The sequence below is a fragment of the Pseudophryne corroboree genome, chromosome 6, assembly GCF_028390025.1.
Source record: "Pseudophryne corroboree isolate aPseCor3 chromosome 6, aPseCor3.hap2, whole genome shotgun sequence".
In the NCBI taxonomy this organism is placed as follows: domain Eukaryota; kingdom Metazoa; phylum Chordata; class Amphibia; order Anura; family Myobatrachidae; genus Pseudophryne; species Pseudophryne corroboree.
The window spans coordinates 490529095-490552086 of record NC_086449.1 but is presented as its reverse complement, the minus strand read 5'-3'; the positions used below and the strand labels follow the sequence as shown (position 1 = coordinate 490552086).

The following is a 22992-nucleotide window of genomic DNA, read 5'->3' as shown; positions in this document are numbered from 1 at the left end:
TGTAGGCAGACTCGATCCTCAGTGTCGCATTTGGTCACTGTACTTAAGGCTGAAATAGCAAAACACACCGCATGCTGTTGTCCAGAACTTGTAGACCAGGCATGTCCAAACTGCAGCCCTCCAGCTGTTGAGAAACTACATATCCCAGCATGCCCTGACACAGCTTTAGCATTCTCTGACAGCAAAACTGTGTCAGGGCATGCTGGGATATGTAGTTTCAGAACAGCTGGAGGGCCGCAGTTTGGACATGCCTGTTGTAGACAGTTTGCCAAGAAGGGTGTCTGCAGTAATCTCTGCACTTGGTGGACCTACAAAGTACTGACGTCAATAAAATCTTGATGTTCTATTTACTGTCAGTGTCCAATCACTTTTGTTTACATGGTGTATTTTAGTAGCATATTCAGCACAGTTTTGTTTAATATTTTTTGTCAGTGATGATGATAACTTAACAATATTTGCTGTATCCCACTAGAGGTTTATTTTGAAATGTTACTTCTACTGGGTCTATCCTATACCTTAGGCTCTCTTGAATAGCTGCAGAAAAAGGCCTCAGCACTGTGTATGAATATAAACAGTAGTTATCTTAAAATGGTATAGATTTGTTCCACACTTTTAAATGTATATATTAATAAAAGGTATTAAATGGTGCTCACAACAAAATAAGAAAAATAACAAAATCTATAAATACTTATAACGGTTTAAAAAATATTAATTGCAGCTACACTGCTGAAATAAGTGTGTAATAAATTATACATTCACTGCGTCAATTGCTGGTTGAGTTTCCCAAATACCGAAATCGAGACCTCTGTGTGCGACTGAGATAGATGACACCTTTTTGCTTTCTGATGGTTTCATGTACCAAAGTTTGTTTCATCATTTAAGTATAGTGTATAAAATGACCTCCAGGCTATGTGTATATTACGCATAAATGCATTTTGTGTATCTACACAAACTTTTAGTTTCATGCACAAAAATATAAAAATTATTGTATAAAATGACCATCAGGATATGTGTATTTGAAACAGAAATGCATTCTGTGTTTAGACCTGGGTCCCATCCTCAAGATACAGTATCTCATGGTATACAAATGTTCCCCTATATATATATATATATATATATATATATATATATATATATATATATAATTACACAGTGTACCAGTCAAAAGTTTGGACACACCTTCTCATTCAATGGTTTTTATTTATTTCAATTATTTTCTACATTGTAGATTTAATACTGAACACATCAAAACTATGAAAGAACACATGGAATTATGTTGTAAACAAAGTGTTAAACAAATCAGAATATGTTTTATATTTTAGATTCGTCAAAGTAGCGCCCTTTTGCTTTGACAGCTTTGCACACTCTTGGCATTCTCACAATCAGCTTCATGAGGTAGTCTCCTGGAATGGTTTTCCAACAGTCTTGAAGGAGATCCCAGAGGTGCTGAGCACTTGTTGGCTGCTTTTCCTTCACTCTGCAGTCCAACTCATCCCAAACCATCTCATTTGGGTTTAGGTCGGGTGATTGTGGAGGCCAGGTCATCTGTCGCAGCACTCCATCACTTTCCTTCTTGGTCAAGTAACCCTTACATAGCCTGGAGGTGTGTTTGGGGTCATTGTCTTGTTGACAAACAAATGATGGTCCCAGTAAGCGCAAACCAGATGGGATGGCTTGGATGCTGCAGAATGCTGTGGTAGCCATACTGGTTGTGTGCCTTGAATTTTGAATACATCACCAACAGTGTCACCAGCAAAGCACCATCACACCACCTCCTCCATGCTTCACAGTGGGAACCACACATGCAGAAACCATCCGCTCACCTTCTCTGCGTCTCACAAAGACAGCGGTTGGAACCAAAAATCTCAAATTTGGAGACTCATCAGACTAAGTACAGATTTCCACTGGTCTAATGTCCATCCTTTGTGTTTCTTAGCCCAAACAATTCTCTTCTTGTTGTTCATCCTCATTAGTGGCTGCTTTGCAGCAATTCAACCATGAAGGCCTGATTCACGCAGTGTCCTCTGAACAGTTGATGTTGAGATTTGTCTGCTACTTGAACTCTGAAGAATTTATGTGGGCTCTAATCTAAGGTGCCGTTAAGAAGCAGTTTCTGAGGCTGGTAACTAATGAACTTGTCCTCTGCAGTCAAGGTTACGCTTGGTCTTCCTTTTCTGGGGCGGTCCTCATGAGAGCCAGTTTCATCATAGCGTTTGGTTTTTGCAACTGCACTTGAGTATACATTCAAAGTTCTTGAAATTTTCCGTATCGACTGACCTTCATGTCTTAAAGTAATGATGGACTGTCGTTTCTCTTTGCTGAGTTGAGTGGTTTGTGCCATAATATGGATTACAAAAGTAGTCAAATAGGGGTGTCCACTGTGTACTAACCCTACCTCTGCACAACACAACTGATGGTCTCAAACACATTGAGAAGGCAACTCATTCCACAGATTGACTCTTGACAAGGCACACCTGTTAATTCAAAAACATTCAAGGAGATTACCTCATGAAGCTGATTGAGAGAATGGCAAGAGTGTGCAAAGCTGTCATCAAAGCAAAAGGGGGTTACTTTGAGGAATCTAAAATATAAAACAATTTGATTTGTTTAACACTTTTTCTGTTGCGGGGTACACTGGGCTCCACAGGGAATGACATTGGGGTGTAGAGTAGGATCTTGATCCAAGGCACCAACAGGCTCAAAGCATTGACAGTTCCCAGAATGCCTAGCGCTGCCTCCTTTAAACCCCGCCTCTGTGCACAGGAGCTCAGTTTTGTAGTTGGTGCCATGCAGTAAGCAGGCACATAACAGTGGGGCTGCTCCAGCGACCCTGAGAGAAGATTTTAAAGATTATTGAAGACTTCAAGGCTGCAGCAGAGACACTGTTAGATGCCAGTCAGACATCTCCTGCTGCAGCTCCATCACCTCCCCCAGCGGCGCTGTACACTCCCGCGCCCTGGTTGCCGGGTACTTACAGTGAAGGCTCCGGTTTTCTTCCAAGTTAGTCACACACACGACTGCTGCTCTCCCAGATCGCGTGGCCGCACTCAGGGAGGAGGTAAGGGGTACCTCGACGGGACCCGCTGTAAATCGAGATCTTGCGCTGCCGGGGACACTGTGGTAGTACAGGAACCTCACTAGACCACCAGGGCATGGGCACAGGTCGGTTTTCTCTCATAAAACCATTTTATTAAGCCCCCAGTACCTGGTGGTGAAGTCCACAGGGGGATAAGGCTTTGACCTGTAGCCCCAGCCCCAGGGCGCCATTTAGAGTAACTGTTCTCGCCCTGGAGCTGCATATCTCTCCCTCACTCCCTGTCAGCATTTGGGCGCCATTATAGCAAGCAGAGCTGATCCTTGGACTGTTTTGGCAAATCCTCCTCTGTAAAGCCACCTGCCTGTCAGCGCTGTGCATTTTACAGGACACTTAAGTATTCTATATATCTGCTGACAGTGTTAGTTAAGAAAAAGTGCATTTAGTCAGGGTTATTTAGTACAAGTACCCTGTGATATACATCCAGTCTTTACTGTGCATTGTTATATCTATTAAGTGTATAATTATACATAGTACTACTCTGTATTGCTAGTCCAATGCAGTTTTATTGCATGTCATAATTTCTGCATTGTACAAACTGTGACTCTGTGTGTGCATATAGCTGCTGTGTGACCTCAATTTCGTGTATCTCACTCAGATTGCTATCCCTATATTCTATAACCTGAGGGGGCTAAGTGTGTCAGGTTTATCACAATATAGACAGTTCACAGGATATACTCAGTGTGTATTTTTCTCCGTGATTTTTAGTCACCATATACCTCTTGAATCCCCTGTTTGTGCTGATACACTGCACAGGGGGTTCTTGTCAGGTATTGTGCTGCTAATATTGTACTGTGTTGCCTTGCATTGAGCTTTTGATTATGTCAGCTACAAAGGGCAACGGAGCTGGGGCTGATCCCACATTGCGTGGTGTTGATGCTGCAGACACATTTGAGGATAACATAGCAGCTGAGTGTTCAGGTTCTGGGGGTTCCTTACCCCTGTGACAAGAACACTGGAATAGTGTTTGTTGGAAAAGCTGGATAAGGGCCCTGAGAGAGAGAGAGGGCAAGTTCCAGACATTGGGCCCAGTTCGGGTCTTTGGCCTCACAGAGGGCTAATCAGGGCTTTCAGCTGTGCAAGAGTGTTATAAGGTTGCTAGCCTGATCAGTGTGTGCAGACTGCCTGGGGAGAAACTGCAAAACCTCTGTGGGAGAAACACGCTTCCTTATACAAGTGAGCCATACAGTATTTACTGGAGAACTCTGTGTTTTTGTTTAGAGACAGTTAGGAACGTCTTGTGTTTAGTTAGTGCCAGACAGGCAAGGTATTTTCTTTTGATGTTTATTTTATTCTCTGCTTAATAAAACTGGTTGCGGCCCGTTGCACCACAAAGTGGACTTGTATGATTTCTCAACTGCTGCTTGCTGCCATCTACCCCAGGAAATGGCACCCTGTTCCTCTACAATGTTACACCCCCCAGTGGGATTGTAGCAACGGGGGTGCAAAATGACCCACCTTGGGCTACCTTCTCCACACTATTGAATACATTGGTAACTAGACTAATGCCCCCTATGGGACCACCTGTGCCGGTACAACCGCTTATGGTACCGCGGTTAACCCGTCATGGGCAGATCAACTGTCCAATCAGTTACAGCAATTGAACCAATCACTGACTGCTCAAAAGTCTAAACCTCGCCCGCCTAAGACCAAGGGGTCCTTTAAGCGGGCAATTACTTCCTCACAATCCACCAACATCCTAGACACCTAAGGATGGCATTTATACGGACCCCACAGATTCTGATCCTTCTGATGTGGAAGTTGTTTCGCAGGTGGATGTTCCTGACTTGTTCGAGGCTATCAGGCTCATTCTTCAGGTTAATGATGAACCGGAGCCTGACACTGACACCGGACAGGTTTAAACGTCAGAAGGTGGTTAAACAAGTTTTACCTCACTCTGAACATTTAGTTGACATGCGTCTGGAGTCCTGGGACAATTCAGGAAAGAAGTTCACGCTTCACAAGAAGATGCTGGCTCACTACCCCCTCGCTGCGGAGCTTACTAAAAATTGGGAAACACCCCCGCCAGTGGATTCGCAAGTGGCGCGGCTGGTAGTATCCTCAGCTCTGCCTGTAACTACCATCACGTACTTGAGAGAGCCGACGGATAAGCGTGTGGAGGGTTGCTTGAAGGCAATCTACACCCTAAACGGTGTTGAAGCGTGGGCTCAGGAGCTGGAGGCGGAGTTGACTTCCAATGCTTCTGATCATGCTAGACAATGCCTGTCGTATATTGTTACAGCGTCTCATTACATTAAAGAGGTGGCTTCTGATGCCGGTATTCTGGCGGCCAAGGCTTCTACTACGTCCATTTTGGCTCGCCGAATTCTTTGGTTACGGTCCTGTTCTGTGGACTTGGACTCTAAGAAAACCCTGGAGTTACTCTTTTTCAAAGGAGACATTCTTTTTGGAGAAGACCTCAACAAGATAGTGGCTGACTTAGCATCTGCCAAAACAGCATGTCTTCCTAGTACTGCTCCTTCGGTGCCGAAGGCTAAGAGTTCTTCCTTTTTAGCTCCTTTTGCAAAAGGTCAGGCGTACCCAAAACAGGTTCACACTTCCAAACCCAATAAGCCCAAATGGGCCTGGGCTGCCCGTCAGCCTGCTTCCAAAACTGACAAGCCTGCTGCATGACGGGGCAGGCCTCCCTCTGGGGGATCCCAGAGTGGAGGGCTGACTTCTAGGGTTTACCCAACAATGGTCGAAGACCACTTCCGATACCTGGGTAAGGGAAGTCTTCACTCGAGGTTATGCTGTATCCTTCAAGAATCGTCCCCCTCATCGATTTTGCCTGACAGACGTCCCTTCGGATCAGGTTAAGACAAAAACTCTTAATTCGGTGATACAGTCCATCCAGGACACAGGAGTGGTAGTACAGGTGCCTCTGGCTCAGAGAGGCAAGGGGTACTATTCACCGCTGTTCCTAGTCCCGAAACCGAATGGGTCTTCCCGGCCCATTCTCAACCTCAAGTCCTTGAACAAATTTGTGAAGGTCTCCAAGTTTTGTATGGAAACTCTTCGTTCTATTGTTCTGGCCTTGGAGCCTGGGGACTATATGTTCTCACTGGACATACAGGATGCTTACCTGCATATTCCCATAGCAGTACCTGAGGTTTGCGGTTGGCTACCTCCATTACCAATTTTCGGGCGTTACCTTTTGGTTTACCCACGGCTCCGCAAGTCTTCACCAAGGTCATGGAGGTAATGACGACTGTACTCCGCCGTCAAGGGGTCAGGATCCTACCGTACTTGGACGACTTGTTAATCCTGGCAAATTCCCCAGAGATTCTCCTACGCCATCTGGATCTGACTATCCAGTTTCTGCAAGCCCACAGGTGGCTCATCAACTGGAAGAAATCCTCCCTGGTCCCTGCTCAGAGCATGGTACACCTGGGAGCATTGTTGGACACTCACAACCAGCAGTTGTTGTCTCAGGAGAAAGTCATGAAGCTTCAGGACAGGATTCGATGCTTCCTATCTCGTCCACAAGTGTCGATACATTCGGCAATGCAAGTGCTAAGTCTCATGGTGTCGGCTTTCGACATGGTGGAGTACGCTCAATTCCATTTCCGCCCTCTCCAGAGTCTGATTCTTGCAAAGTGGGACGGCCTGCCTCACCGGATCAGATTTAAAATGATCTCATTGTCTACGGAGGTCCGTCTGTCACTGAGCTGGTGGCTTCAGGACCAACGATTGAGCAGGGGTCGTCCCTTCTGGATCTCTAACTGGGTCCTTCTGATGACGGACGCCAGTCTGAGGGGTTGGGGTGCGTTGTTGGAGCAACACTCCATCAGGGTCGGTGGACCGAGGAGGAGTCTCTCCTTCCGATAAACATTCTGGAATTGCAGGCGGTGTTCAACTCATTGAACTTGGCCCAGCATCTAATACAGAACAGACCTGTTCAAGTACAGTCTGACAACGCCACCACGGAGGTTTACATCAATCAAGGCGGCACTCAAAGCTGCATGGCAATGAGGGAAGTATCATGGATTCTTCAGTGGGTGGAACACCATCTGCTAGCCATACCAGCAGTGTTCATTCTGGGGTTCCTAAACTGGGAAGCGGACTTTCTCAGTCATCAGAACGTACATGCCGGAGAGTGGAGCCTCCATCCAGAAGCGTTTCAACTCCTCGTGGACAAGTGGGGCCTTCCAGATGTGGACCTGATGGCATCTCAACACAATACCAAGGTTCCGGTCTTTAGAGCAAGGACAAGGGATCCTCAAGCAGCATTCTTGGACGCACTGGCAATTCCATGGAACTTTCGGCTGCCATACGTGTTCCCTCCGGTGTCACTCCTGCCCAGAGTAATAAGGAAGTTCAAGCAAGAAGGAGGAATCCTACTTCTGATCACTCCAGCGTGGCCCAGACGGCATTGGTTCTCAGACCTTCAGGGTCTCTCGATAGAGCGTCCCCTTCTACTTCCCCAGCGTCCAGATCTTCTTGTTCAGGGCCCCTGTGTATATCAGGATTTAGCCCGATTGCCTTTGATGGCATGGCTCTTGAAGCTTCCGTCTTGAAGGCCAAAGGATTTTCTGAGGCGGTCATTCAAACCATTTTGAAGGCCCGGAAACCGGCTTCTGCTCGATATTATCATAGGGTCTAGAAGACTTACTTTGCTTGGTGCGCAGCTTACAAGTTTAGTACGGCCAAACTCTTGGCCTTTCTACAACAGGGCCTGGACTTGGGCCTTCATCTGGCCTCCATCAAGGTTCATATTTCTGCCTTGTCTGTTTGGTTTCAGACAAAAATTTGCGACCTTACCTGATGTACACGCGTTCACTCAGGGTGTGTTGCGGATTCAACCTCCTTATGTCCCGCCAGTGGCTCCTTGGGACTTGTCGGTGGTTCTGGAGGCGTTGCAAGGGTCTCCATTTGAGCCTCTTGAATCTGCAGACCTTAAGTGGCTTTCTCTTAAGGTGTTGTTTCTGCTGGCTATTGCCTCTGCGAGACGGGTGTCGGATTTGGGTGCCTTGTCTTGTAGGTCACCATATCTGATTTTTCACCGTGATCATGCGTTCTTAGAACACGTCCCGGGTATTTATCTAAGGTGATGTCTTCTTTCCACCTTAATCAGGAGTTTGTGGTTCCGGCCTTTGCCTCTCCTGATTTTGTCTTCCAAAGAACGTTCTTTGGATGTGGTACGGGCTCTCCGTATCTACGTGAAGAGAACTGCCTCCATCAGGAAGTCGGATTCTCTCTTTGTTCTGTTTGGTTTTCACAAACGTGGCTGGCCTGCTCACAAGCAGACCCTGGCCTGATGGATTAGAATGGTGATTGCACATGCTTATGTACAGGCTGACCTTCCAGCTCCTGCTACCATAAAGACCTATTGTACTCGGTCGGTTGGCCCGCCGTGGTGCTACCCTTGAACAACTGTGCAAGGCAGCTACATGGTCCTCAGTGAACACGTTCATAAGGTTCTATGCCTTCAATACTTCCACCTCCCAGGATGCTTCCTTTGGATGCAGGGTTCTTGTGCCCGCTACAGTGCGTCCCCTCCCATAAGGAACTGCTTTAGGACATCCCCAATGTCATTCCCCGTGGAGCCCAGTGTACCCCGCAGCAGAAAATGAGATTTATGGTAAGAACTTACCGTTGTTAAATCTTTCTGCGAGGTACACTGGGCTCCACAGGGCGCCTACCCTGACGCACTTAGCTTCTTTGGGTTGGTATGGCATTAGCCGCTGACACTTTCTCCTGTTATGAGTGTGGTGTATGTGGCTACTAACAGTTGTCATCTCTTTTTCCTGCTACTGCATTGGACTAGTTAACAACTGAGCTCCTGTGCATGGAGGCAAGGTTATAGAGGAGGCGGCGCTATGCATTCTGGGAACAGTCAAAGCTTTGAGCTTGTTGGTGCCTCGGATCAAGATCCTACTCTACACCCCAATGTCATTCCCTGTGGAGCCCAGTGTACCTCACAGAAAGAGATTTAACAATGGTAAGTTCTTTCCATAAATCTCATTGTTTTTTATTTACAACATAATTCCATGTGTTTATGACTTCAGTATTAATCTACAATTACAAAAAAATAATTAACAAATAAAAACAGTTGAATGAGGTGTGTCTTAACTTTTGACTAGTACTGTGTGTGTATATATATGTATGTATATATATATATATATATATATATAAGTGCCTTGCTAAAGTATTCACCCCCCTTTGCCTTTTTCATGTTTTGTTGCCTCACAACCTGGAATTAAAATGGATTGTTTGAAGGTTTGCATCATTTAATTCACAGAATATGCCTACAATTTTGAAGATTTTTTTTATTATTATTTTGAAGCAAACAACAAATAGGACAAAATAACAGAAATCTTCAGCATGCATAATTATTCAACCCCTTAAAGTCCGTATTTTTGTAGAGCCACCTTTTGCGGCAATTACAGCTGCAAGTCGCTTTGGATAAGTTTCTATGAGCTTGCCATTGGGATTTTTGCCCATTCCTCAAGGCAAAACTGCTCCAGCTCCTTCATGTTGGATGGTTTCTGCTTGTGAACTGCAATCTTGAAGTCTGACCACAGATTCTCAATTGGATTGAGACCTGGGCTTTGACTAGGCCATCCCAACACATTTAAATGTTTCCCCTTAATCCACTCGAGTATCGCTTTAGCAGTATGCTTCGGGTCATTGTCCTGCTGGAAGGTGAGCCTCCGTCCCAGTCAAATCACAGGCAGACTGAAACAGATTTTGCTCAAGAATATCCCTGCATTTAGCACCATCCATCTTTCCCTCGGCTCGAAACAGTTTTCCAGTCCCTGCTGCTGAAAAACATCCCCACAGCATGATGCCGCCACCATTATGTTTCACTGTGGGGATTGTGTTCTTGTGTTGGGATTTGCGTCAGACATAGCGGTTTCCTTTTGTGGACGAAAAATGCAATTTTAGTCTCATCTGACCAGAGCACCTTCCTCCATACATTTGGGGAGTCGTCCACATGCATTTGAAGAATGTGTAACAACTGCGCTGTATATGTGTTTAAGCTGCTCAGTTTAAAAAGAACACTAATAAAACATATATAACGAGCGCTAAGGATTCTAAAAATGGTCTAGGTCTAAATATATGAATAACTGTACTGCCGTGAATAATTGTATATGAAAACATTGTATATGAAAAGTGGCACCTGTGAAAAGTTTTTTTTTTTTTATTATTTGTGCAATTTGTTTACTAATTCCTTTATGGAGTAAATGGGTTGACCTCAGTCCGTTCCAATTTACAATATGTGCATATGCTAACTGTCCCTACGCTCCTAGTCGATCCCGTACACAAGTTGTGAAGGTGATGTGAAAGTCCTTCTGTCCCGCTCCACTGCGTCCAGCGGTAAAAGATCGCGGCATGATGTCGGGTCGCGGCTCGATGATGTTGCACTACGGCTAGGCATCGGGAAGTTCGTTCCGGAGAGATGGTGTTCTGTAGCTCTATGCCTCCAACGCGTTTTGTGCATTCCCGTGCACTTATCATGGATGGCATATCTGCTTCCTGGTCCTTAATTTATACTAAAAAAACTTTATTGTTCATTCTCAAAAAAACAGAAGTGCACACAGGAAGTTGGATCAAACAAGCGGCAAGCATGTGCTTCCTTTTGCAACTCCGGAGTTAAAAAGAATTTAAAAAGTTAATTTTTTCAGGTGCCACTTATGTTAAAAGTTAAAAACTGTTGTTATGACTAGTAATTTATGTGTATTTATAAAAATGCGACCCGACATCAAGCCGCGATCTTTTACCGCTGGATGTTAGCATATTCACATACTGTAAATTGGAATGGACTGAGCTCAACCCATTTACTCCACATGCATTTGGCAAACTCAAAACGTGCTGCCTTATTTTTAACACTAAGTAATGGCTTTTTCTCTATTATCCATAAGGGATACTGGGAACACTGATTACGATGGGTATAGATGGGGTCCAAAGGAGCCGGTGCACTTTAAATTTCTTCAACAGGGTGTGCTGGCTCCTCCCCTCTATGCCCTCCCTCACAGCTCAGTTTAGAAAAATGTGCCCTCAGGAGAGGATGCACACTCTGGAGCTCCAGAGAGTTTTTCTTCAGTTTATTTTCTGTTTGTTATTTTCAGGTAAGTGGTTTGGCAACAGCTTACCTGCACTGAGGGACACTGTGGGGGACCGACATCGGCCTCCTGGAGGTGCTGAGTCATCCCGCTGACAGGACAATGGTCCTGAAGGTTTGTGCACTGCAGGCATTGCGCTCTCGCACACACACCCGCAGCATGCCGCACACCCCCAGTACAGAGCCTGAAGGTCGTCATACTGGTGAGTGATAACCGTGGGCCCTGGTTCATTGTGCAGGGCGATTGCAGGGTGGGCATATGGACTGCCCTTGGGGTCATCCCATAGCCCCCCGTGCAGACTGGCCAGCGATAGTGAAATGGGGTACCAGTATTTTCATTTTTACACTTTTTGGGGACTTTGCCAGTATAAATAACTGTTTAGCTCCAGTGACATTACAGGGGACGGAGCTTCATCAGAGCGGGACAAGCGGCTTCCTGATGCCATTTTGTGCACTCACAGCACTGCTGCAGGACTGCTAGCTCTTCCAAGTGATTCTCCACGGCCAGACACTGGTACAGGGGAGAGCTTGCTGTGGGACCCTTGTATTAGGCTCCTCACGCACTGTACACTAAATTGCCTTCTAGCAGTTCAATTGTTAGTATCAGGCTGTGTGCTGGTTCTTCATCTCTGTGTATCTCCACACATACTAGGCTTGGCAGGCTTGCTTGTACCTGTGTCTCTGTGTATGTGTGTGTGTATGTAAATGTCCTATGTCAGCATGGTGAAAAAAGTTGTGTGTGCTGTTTGTCACACCAGGTTTTCCCCCTCTGATGCAGATTCCCTCATGTGTAAACAATGCAGTCAGTGCTCACAAACTAGTGGGGCTTCTGGGGGTGAATTGCAAGAGCCTCCTTGGCTCAGTTCAATTAAATCTATGAAGCTGACATGTCTAATGAGTTAACTACTATAAGGCAAGAAAGGCAGTAGTTACAACAGTCTATGGCTGCTCTGACAAAGGACAGGGCAGATAGCAGACGTATATCTCCTCTCTAATCCTTTATCCCAAAAAATGCGGTTACCTGATATCCTCTTGGAATCCGAGGAGGAGGTACCGGAGGTGGAAGAGGGGGAGGAGCTGGAATCAAATGCTGAGTTAGATGATTCCTTTGCTGCACAGGGTGTAGACTCACTTATTATTGTAATAAGATGTTTTAAATATTCCTAGTAATGAATCAGATGTGCAGCAATCCTTTTTCTCTGCACAGAAAAAGGTACAGGTCACATTTCCTGACTCAAAGGAACTGAATGACCTTTTCAGAGAGCCATGGGTCTCTGCTGATAAAAAAAAAAATCCAAGTGTCCAAAAAATGGTTAGCTGTCTTCCCATTTGCCCAGGAAGGGCGTAAGGTATGGGAAACTCCCCCGGCGGTGGACGCCTCAGTGTCACGCCTGTCAAAGAAGCTAGGTCTGCAGGTTCCAGGGGCTAACAGCCTTAAAGGAGCCTGCAGATAGATTTTAAAGTTGCTTCTATTTTGCTATTTATGTTACAGATCCCAAAGGCCTGTTATTGCAAGATGTTGGGTGACGCACGTCGTACACACTTGGGCTGGTAACATTCAGGAGGGCCTCACAGGGAATAACTCCCTGGACAGCTTAGTACTACTGGTTCAGCATATTCAGGAGTATGCCCGCTTCCGATGTGGTACCATCAAAGGAATCGGTGTTATTAATGCATGTACCTCTACCACGGCGGTATCTGCACACAGAGTGTTGTGGTTACGCCATTGGGTGGCGGATGAGAGTCTAAAGAGTGTGGAAGCCTGTCACACCATGATTGGATACTGAACTTTCAGAAATCCCACCTGGAGCCAACCCAACGCCTCCAGTTCTTCGGAATGATCCTGGACACTGGCTCAAAAAGTTTTCCTTCCTGCAGACAAGGCGGAGGCTCTTCAGGAGTTGGTTCAAGCGGTTCTACAACCACGCAAGGTCTTGATACATCTTTGCACCCGTCTGTTGGGGAAGATGGTGGCCTCTTTCGAGGCCATTCCATTTGGCAGGTTTCATGCAAGGACCTTCCAACTGGACCTCCTGAAGAAGTGTTCAGGTTCGCATCTGCAGATGCACCAAGTCATTCGTCTGTCACCACAGCCAGGGTCTCTCTTCTGTGGTGGTTACAGCCCTCCAATCTCTTGGCGGGTAGAAGCTTTGGGATCCTGGATTGAATTCTTGTGACCATGGACGCCAGCCTTTGGGGCTGGGGTGCTGTTACCCAAGGGGCACAGTTCCAGGGCAGGTGTTCAGAACTCGAGGCCTGCCTTCTGATAAACAAACATACTGGAACTCAGAGTGATATACAATGCTCTGCTGCAAAGAACTCATCTGCACTGGGATCAAGGCATTCAGGTTCAGTCGGACAATGCCACGGCGGTGGCATATGTTAATCGACAGGGCAGAACAAAGAGCAGGGCCTGCATGGGGGAAGTATCTAAGATTCTCATTTGAGTCAAACGGAATGCAAGGGCGGTGTCAGCCATTTTCATTCCAGGAGTGGACAACTGGGAGGCGGACTTCCTATGCCACCATGACCTCCACCCAGGAGAGTTGGATCTGCATCCACAGGTGTTCCGGATATTAACAGAGCTGTGGGGGCGTCCACAGATCGATCCTATGGCCTCTCTGCACAACAAGAAGCTTCCGTGCTTTTGTTCCAGGCCTAGGGACCCTCTAGCAGCGGCAGTGGACTCCCTGACGGCACCGTGGGATTTCCAGCTAATGTACCTGTTCCCTCCAATTCCCTTACTCTCCTCGATCCTAAATTTATTCCGAAGAGAGGGGGTACAGGCAATTCTCATTGCCCCAACTGGCCTCGAAGAGTCTGGTATGCAGATCTTCTGGCCATGTCATTAGAATAACCTCGGGCCCTCCCACTATGGTAGGATCTTCAACAAGGGTCGTTCATCTACCTGGATTTACAGCGGCTTCGTTTAACAGCATGGCGGTTGAGCGGAACATTCTAGCTAAGAATGGTGTTCCAGATGAGGTCATTACCACCATGTTCAGGCCAGGAAGCCTGTCACGTCGAAGCACTACCACCATATATGGAAACGATACGTCTCCTGGTGTGAAGGCCGAGGGTGTCTAGCTGCGGAATTCATAAAGGTTCAGATCTCGGCTTTGTCCATCTTTCAGAAGAAATTGGCTGCTCTGCCTGAGGTACAGATGTTCCTGCAGGGTGTCCTGCATATTCAACCTCCCTTTGTGCCACCCACAGCTCCTTGGGATCTCAATGTGGTTCTGAAATTCTTACAGTATTCTTGGTTTGAGCCTCTGATGTCGGTGGAAGACAAATTCCTCACGAGGAAGACAGTGATGCTCTTGGCCTTGACTTCTGCTAGGTGGGTTTTAAAACTGGAGGCTTTGTCCTGTAGGAGTCCCTACCTGGTCTTTCATGCGGACAGGGCAGAGCTAAGGACTCGTCTGCATTCCATCTAAAACAGCCTATTGTGGTTCCGACGGTTTCGGCAACTGCCTCTCTTCCTGAGTCCTTGGATGTGGTGCAAGCCCTGAGGATGTACATCAAGAGGACTGTGATTGTCCGAAATTCGGATTCCTTGTTTGCCCTCTGACGCTTGCAAGAAAGGTCTTCCTGCTTCCAAGCAATCCATCGCCCGTTGGATTAGGTTTACTATTCAACAGGCCTATGCTTCGGCGGCCTTGCCTGTTCCTAGGTTGGTCAAGGCCCACTCTACCAGGTCTGTGCCGGGCCGCGACCTGGTCAGGGACAAACACGCTTGTCAAGTTCTACAGGTTTGATACCCTGGCCTTCGGATGATGTCCAGTTTGGACATATGGTGTTGCAGGCGTCTCAGCATGGCCCCACCCGTTCTGGGAGCTTTGGGACGTCTCCATCATAATCAGTGTTCCCAGTATCCCTTATGGATGATAGAGAAAAGAGGATTTTAATTACCTACCGGTAAGTTCTTTTCTCGTAGTCCATAAGAGATACTGGGCGCCCCGCCTCTGTGCTTCACCTTTTCTGCAAGTTATTGTTCTTGTGTGAAGTTGTTAATTGCAGCTGTTGCTGTTTTCCGGTTTCACTAGTTTCGTTGTTTCTGGGTGCTGGTTCATTACTCTCTCCACTCGTGTCTTGTCATGTTTCCTTCTCTCAAGTATGGGGCACAGTTTTCCTAGACTGAGCTGTGAGGGAGGGCATAGAGGGGAGGAGCCAGCACATCCTGTTGAAGAAATTTAAAGTGCATTGGCTCCTTTGGATGCCATCTATTCTCATCGTAATCAGTGTTCCCAGTATCCCTTATGGACTACGAGAAAAGTATTTACCGGTAGGTAATTAAAATCCTCTTTTTCTGGCCACTCTTCCATAAAGCCCAGCTCTATGGAGTTTATGGCTTATTGTGGTCACATGCGCAGATACACCAGTCTCTGCTGTTGAACTCTGCAGCTCCTTCAGGGTTGCCTTTGTCACTGTGCTGCCTTTCTAATTAATGCCCTCCTTGCTTGGTCTGTGAGTTTTGGTGGCCGTCCCTCTCTTGGCAGGTTTGTTGTGGTAGCATGTTCTTTCCATTTGAAGATGATGGATTTGATGGTGCTCCGGAGATCATGAAAGATTTGGATATTTTTTTTTATATCCCAACCCTGACTTGTACTTCTTAACAACTTTGTCCCTGACTTATACAAAATGACAAATTATTTAAAAACTAGCACTGCTTTTAAAAGTATTGAAACTTCAAAAATAAAGACATCTGACGAAAAACTTGGAAAACTGAAACTTCATCCAAGTCAGCGGTCAGGAGGTTCCACGTATTTGAAAAGACTCGCATTAAAATTCAATCTCGCATTCCCGTAAAGGTATCTTTAAACCAGTGGAAACTAGATGATCACTTTATCAGAAGAGGTGAACCATAGGAATGACACATTAGTGTTCTGTCCCGAGTGCACTGAAAGGTTTCTTTCTAATTCCCCAAACGCTGCAGGCAGGAGGCAGGCAGACCGATGTACTTAAAAACACACACAGGTTTATTCATCGAACCAGAGCCGGCCCTAACCAATATGATGCCCTAGGCAAGATTTTGGCTGGTGCCCCCTAGCACCACCGCTAGTTCCGCCTCTGACCCTGCACCCCTTTCCCAGCACCATCACCCCCCACCCATAGCAGTCCTTTTTTTTTTTTCCTACCCCCTGTAATTTAAATAAGAACAGTGTGCACATTTGTCCTTACACATATGCCGCACATTATTAGTGCCCTTATACACATAATGACACACACAGTGCCCCTTACACATGTTACACATTATTAATGCCCTTATACACATAATGACACATGTAGTTCCCAGCGTGAGTCAACTGGCAGCTCTGCTAACGTCGGGAGCCTATTTTTTATGAAAATGCATCTTATTTGCATTGCTATGTGGCTAGGATACACAAGCAGCTTCTGCTGATTAAAATGATATGTGGCATGCCTATATACTGTGTGCGACTGTGGCTGTATCTGCGTACAAAATGCTACACACAGAATATAGGCATGCCGCATATCATTTTAATCAGCAGAAGCTGCTGATGCCCCTAGGCATACCAGATGCCCTAGGCAATTGCCTAGTTTGCCTATACCTAGGGCCGGCTCTGCATCGAACATAGTGAACATGAATGCTGCAACAAGCGTCCTGCAGTCGGTGGGTAGTTCGTCACAGCAAAAACTTCAACGCATCTCAGGGATTCCCTTCCGTTTTATCAAGAAGTGATGTGTACGTTCTGATGTTCCCAGATATATCCTCATGGTGTGATGCTTAGTGGTGTTGCAGCCTGTGGGGCCTTTCAAAAAAGGTGTGTTTATACTGACGGATCATAGACACTCAGATTGCACACAGTTGGACTTCATTTCATTAATTAGGTGAAGGTTATTGGTTGCACCAGAACTTTTGAGGGGCTTCATAGCAAAGGGGTGAATACATATGCACATGCCAATTTTAAAATTTTTATTTATAAAAATTATTTTTGTATACCTTTTTCTCATTTCACTTCACCAACTTAGACTTGTTTTGTGCAGATCCATCACATAAATTTCAGATAAAAAAATATATAAATTACAGGTTGTAATGTAACAAAATAGGTAAAAAGCCAAGGCCGGTGAATACTTTAGCAAAGCACTGTATAGAGAGAGAGAGAAGAAGAAAGAGCTCAAGGGAGATGTACAATATTCAGTATATCCATATTAACACCCTAAACTTATCAGAAGTTCATCGCCATCACATATGAAAAAAATGTATTCATAAAATAAACAATGAATCAGTTAACATTGTTTTATACCGTCAATAATGCAATTACATAAAAATATTGACCATTCATAAAACAATGTACATCAATATCATTCAGTTATGATTACAGTATTTAGCAAAGTTCTTCTCTAAAGATTATCAATAACATTGATTAAACCCGCAATTTACATTAATATCATTCAGTTATGATGATTACAGTATTTAGCAAAGTTCTTCCCTGAAGATGATCAATAACATTGAATAAACTGGCAATTTACATCAATATCATTCAATTGTGATGATTGTAATTTCTGGCACAGTCCTCCTCTGAAGTTAATCAGTAACGCTGATTACAATCCAACGCGTTTCGTCCTTAGGACTTCATCAGGGATTAACAATCTAGGTGGTTTAGAGAGAAATCGATAAATTTCAACCCAATACAGGTTGAGTATCCCATATCCATATATTCCGAAATACGGAATATGCCAAAATACGGACTTTTTTGAGTGAGATAGTGAAACCTTTGTTTTTTGATGACTCCGTGTACGCAAACTTTGTTTAATGTACAAAGTTATAAAAAATATTGTCTAAAATGACCTTCAGGCTGTGTGTATAAGGTGTATATGAAACATAAATGCATTCTGTGCTTAGATCACATGATATCTCATTATGGTATGCAATTATTCCAAAATACGGAAAAATCCGATATCCAAAATACCTCTGGTCCCAAGCATTTTGGATAAGGGATACTCAACCTGTATATTGATGGTATTAATACACCATCTATCTGACATGCATATCAAAATCTTGCATAGAGGATATTCATCATTGATACTCCTCAATGTAGCAGTTTGAACAATGTGGAGATGTTAAGTAACTATCCACCAAATGGGATATCTAGAAAACCATCAAGTGTGTGTGTGTGTGTGTATGTATGTATGTATGTATGTATGTATGTATGTATGTATGTATGTATATATATATATATATATATATATATGAAAATAGAGGAAGAAACAACAGAGCGCCTATAGTGTAGTATCCTTTAAAATAGTTTTTGTCACACGCAAGAATAATATTGCGTACCGGATTACGGCTTGACTCAATGCCTATCGATCCCCTGGTCTTTTAGTCCACGTCTCTGTCGGAATCTAGATAGAGTCAGGAGACAGGGAATCGCTATATAGCGTAGTAATTACTCAGAAAATAGGGTCAAATTTTACGTCTCACATAAAATTACATGCGTACCAGATAAAGTAATAATTTGTGCATATCAGTATAGGTACTTGTATCCTGGTCCTCATCAGAGGGTGGTGGTCATAAGAGGGTGGTGCGCCTAAGGGGCGAACTGATCCTACCCTCTTTTTCATATTCAATTTTTGGATCAAAGGTGAAATCCATATTGGATCAGTCTGCTCAACAGGCAGCATTTCCCTTGCGCCTTTGCATGTGTTTCATAGACACCTTCCATTTGTCTTTACTTATAGGAGCAGTTTGGTGGTTAGAGATTGTGGAGCCCTTGAGGAAGGTGGTCACGCATCGAAACAGCTGTTGGGCCAGATGAATTGCTATTACCTCCTGAAGTTTGGCATGATAAGTAACATGTTTTAAAGCTTATACTATTGGATGGAAAACTTTCTACTTGCTGCTCCTTTATGGAATTTTGTGAACACTTTTGGATACTAAAGCATTAAAAGCATTTTTTTTGGTGTGCTGGTCTCTATGTGGATGGCTACTTGGTGTGCTATACATATGTGTATGTATGTGTGTGTGTGTGTGTGTGTGTGTGTGTGTGTGTGTATATATATATATATATATATAAATTATGTGTGTGTATGTGTATATATATATATATATATATATCAATTATGTGTGTGTATGTGTGTGTATATATATATATATATATATATATAAATTATGTGTGTATATATATACATATATATATATATATATATATAAAAATTATGTGTGTATATATAGTACCAAGGGGCCTCAACGAACAGTCCGGTATTGCGACTTTGGCTTCTAACTATTAAATCTTTGTTGCAGGTTATAACATTAATATAAGCTTCTCTTTGCCATGCCTCTTTTTGTGTTTAATAGTCACCTCATGCTTTTATTTACCTGGAAAGCATTTGTTATTACATTGATTATTCATTCCTATTACGCATGTGATATGCCCTGTGTTTATTTATGTATTGTTTATTGCTGTTGCTATGGTGACGGGCTTGTCATTATTCACTGTCTGACGCTTCTTTCTAGTGCGTCATGACGTCATTTCCGCTGTGCGTCTGACGGGTGAGTGGTCCCGCCACGGCGTCCGGCGTTTGCACATGGGGTTGTTTCCTATATAAGGTATGTTTTGTATTTATGTTTATATCCTGACGAAAATGCCACATTAAAATAGGGCATTGAAACGTTGAATCTACGTCTCATCTGATGTTTTAATCATTGGAGTGCCGCACCATTCGCGTTGTTTGTACATTTCTTTGTGAGGGCACCCAGTGTATTACGATTATTAAGTGGCTGTGCCGGACCCCTGCCTTTCTCTATTTATGGATTCCTGGATTTCCGGATCCTTGGTCAGGGCACCCCTGAAGTCTTTTTGAGGTATTATTCCCGTGTGCATTTACTCATGGTCTGTTTTTATACTTTTTGATCACTCTTTTTTTGTTTCTTGCACACACAGTTGCATATCACTGTGTATTTATCATGGCTGAGATGAACTCTGATTTACAACTTAGTGGTCATGCATTGACTACTTATCCAATTGGTGATACATATTCCTACTCTGAAGCGGAAGCTGATACCATTCTAGTCACTGGTGGGCTTATTGAGCAAGCTGAAGCTCTACCTCTTGACGATGTATATCGTGAATTATTGAGGTTGAAGAGGCGTGAGATTGATTACTACTATCATGCATTATCCTTAAGTGACTATCACAGAGCGAAAAAAATCCCTAGGGGTCTACGTGTCCGTAATGGCCCTACAATTGGGAAGCACGATCCCGCTTTTTGTAGAAAGTGGATATCAATAACTAATAAATGTTCTTTCGACCTTATGTTATTGATCATTGAATTTTCCACTAAAGAAGTTGCTATTACTAAGGAGAAAATTGATGCATTTGAGATAATCCACAAGCCTAATCTCACCAGTGATACGGATACTGAATGGTATACTAAATTAAATTCCCAATTACAGACGTACAAACGGGATTTGATTAAATTTAAAAAGAACAAATTATCCAAGGTTGAAGCAGATTATGAAAATAATACGGTATATCAGTGGACCTATCCAGCTAGGGGTCATGATTACCGCAAACCTTTTTTCAGACGTAATAGACGACAGGATGACCGTCAGCAGGATTCCTCCACTGAATTTAATTCATCAGCAAGTGATAATGACCGACGTGGTCCCCGAGGTAGAAAACGTGGCCAGCTTGACCCTTTAGGGGTGACTACGAGAGCACAATACACCCGTGATACCGAAAATACACCAGACGGGGAGGCCAAAACAAAAGGCAGGGGTCGCGCAAAAAAACTGACCTCCAACAAAACTTAATTGTTAATCTATCCTCATATGATTTAACAACTATTGAGACTGAGGTCCTAGCTAAAGGACTATCATTTGTACCGACGTCACGATTTAATGCATTGGATTGGAACATTGAACAACATAAACTACATCGGCAGTTGAAACTTAAAGAGTTTTATGGTAAACGCTTGTCTCCTACTCCTTCTATACCACAAGAGTCAGTAGCTGTTGAAATTCCTCAACAACTGGTGAAACTTGCTCCGAAAAGTACGTTTGAACCTCAATCGTTTAACCCATCTATCAAAACCTTTATGCGTCTCCTGAATGAAGAAGTCCAGTCGTCTATATCTACCCTACCCCCGTGCCGCCATAACCTTACTAAGGTGGAACAACAAGCTTTGGATAATCTTGCTAACAATAAATCATTGATTTTTCGTCCTGCGGATAAGGGGGGTGCTCTGGTAATCCAGGACTTGGACAAATATAAATCTCAAGTCGCTGCCCATTTGAATGATACTTCTACATATCGTTTACTTCCACAGGATCCGTCAGTCATCTTTAAAACAGAGCTTTCTTCAATTCTTAAAGATGCCTTAGACCATGGAATTATTTCTGAGCCACTCTCTAAAGCCCTTCTACCAGCTTTTCCCATGGTCCCACTATTTTATACCACTCCAAAGATCCATAAATCCATTGTGGACCCCCCGGGTAGACCTATTATTGCAGCCCGGGGTGCTTTGTCACAGCCAGCCTCTGTATATATTGACAGTTTACTACAACCTTTTATTAGGCAACATCCGAGATATCTACTGGATACCACATCACTCCTTGTAAAACTTTTGGCACTTCCGAAGTTAGATCCTGATGTGACAATGTTTACTATTGACGTTACTAATCTATATACTGTCATACCACATGATTTAGGTTTGGCTGCAGTGGGCCGGTTCCTGAATAATCAGTCTTCATATAGTGGTCCTGATGTCACATTTGTGATTATGCTGCTCAAATTCATCTTAACTAGGAATTTTTTTCTGTATAATGGTACATTTTATTTACAGCTGATTGGTTGTGCGACGGGGGCGGCGGTGGCCCCCTCATACGCTAACATCTTTATGTTTGATGTTGAAAAATCTGTATTTTTTTCAGAGGAATCTATTACCAATAGGATTATCTTTTTTTGTCGCTATATTGACGACTTGTTGATTTTTTGGAAGGGTGACTGTATTGATTTGATTAACCATATTAACCAACATAATGTAGGCCCTAGTCCTGTAAAGTTCACTTTTTCATTCAGTCCTACTGAAGTTCATTACCTTGATGTTTCTATATGCTTGCATGAGGGCTATATTTCAACTAATATGTACTGTAAACCCACGGATCGCAATAATTTACTTGCTTATAATAGTTGTCATCCCAGATCCCTCATTGCAGGGTTGCCGTATTCGCAATTTATTCGAGTGAGACGTATTACGTCTGATATTAAACAAGCAGAGCACCATATTGATAGTCTTTTGAAAAAATTCCTTGCAAGAGGATATGATTATGATCAATTACTTGTTACTAAAAATAAGGTCCTTTAATATGGATAGATTGTCATTATTGAAACCTAAACCGAGTGATAATAAAAAGGTTCTTCCTTGGGTGACACAATTCACTACGGCTAGTGGCCCCATCAATAAAATCTCTAAAAAACTTTGGCCCATCATTTCATCTGACCCTGATTGTAACTTGTCTAATACTCACCTTATGGCATGCTATAAACGTGGCCGTAATGTCCGTGACATTTTAGTCAAAGCGGACATTACAGAACCTACTGCTAGTATTTATAGGGGTAAATTGGGATGTATACGCTGCACTTGTGTCACGTGCAAATTTCTTATCCCAGGTGATACGTTTCATCATCCCCATACTGGAAAAATACTGCATATTAGACATAGGCTTACGTGCAACTCCAAATTTACTGTCTATCAAATTATTTGCCCATGCAGCTTGTCCTATATAGGCAAAACCGAACGTCCATTTAAGGAACGTATGGCTGCACATCGGTCAGCCATTAAGGCTGCACTGATCTCTGGCAATAGT

General features: G+C 43.9%; 1 protein-coding gene across 2 annotated transcripts in view; it reads left to right on the top strand.

Annotated features, from left to right (window-relative positions):
- The window catches only part of GXYLT1 (glucoside xylosyltransferase 1), a 262151-nt gene that overhangs the window by 217126 nt on the left and 22033 nt on the right, over positions 1-22992 (top strand). Inside the window, exon 9 of one of the 2 annotated variants that reach the window (XM_063927319.1) lies at positions 18864-19044. The exons of the other annotated variant lie outside the window; for it this stretch is intronic. Within the exon in view, the coding sequence (XP_063783389.1) occupies positions 18864-18881 (18 nt within the window). The 3' untranslated portion in view covers positions 18882-19044. Of the gene's footprint in view, positions 1-18863; positions 19045-22992 lie in introns of those variants that run through there. 2 annotated transcript variants of the gene reach the window in all.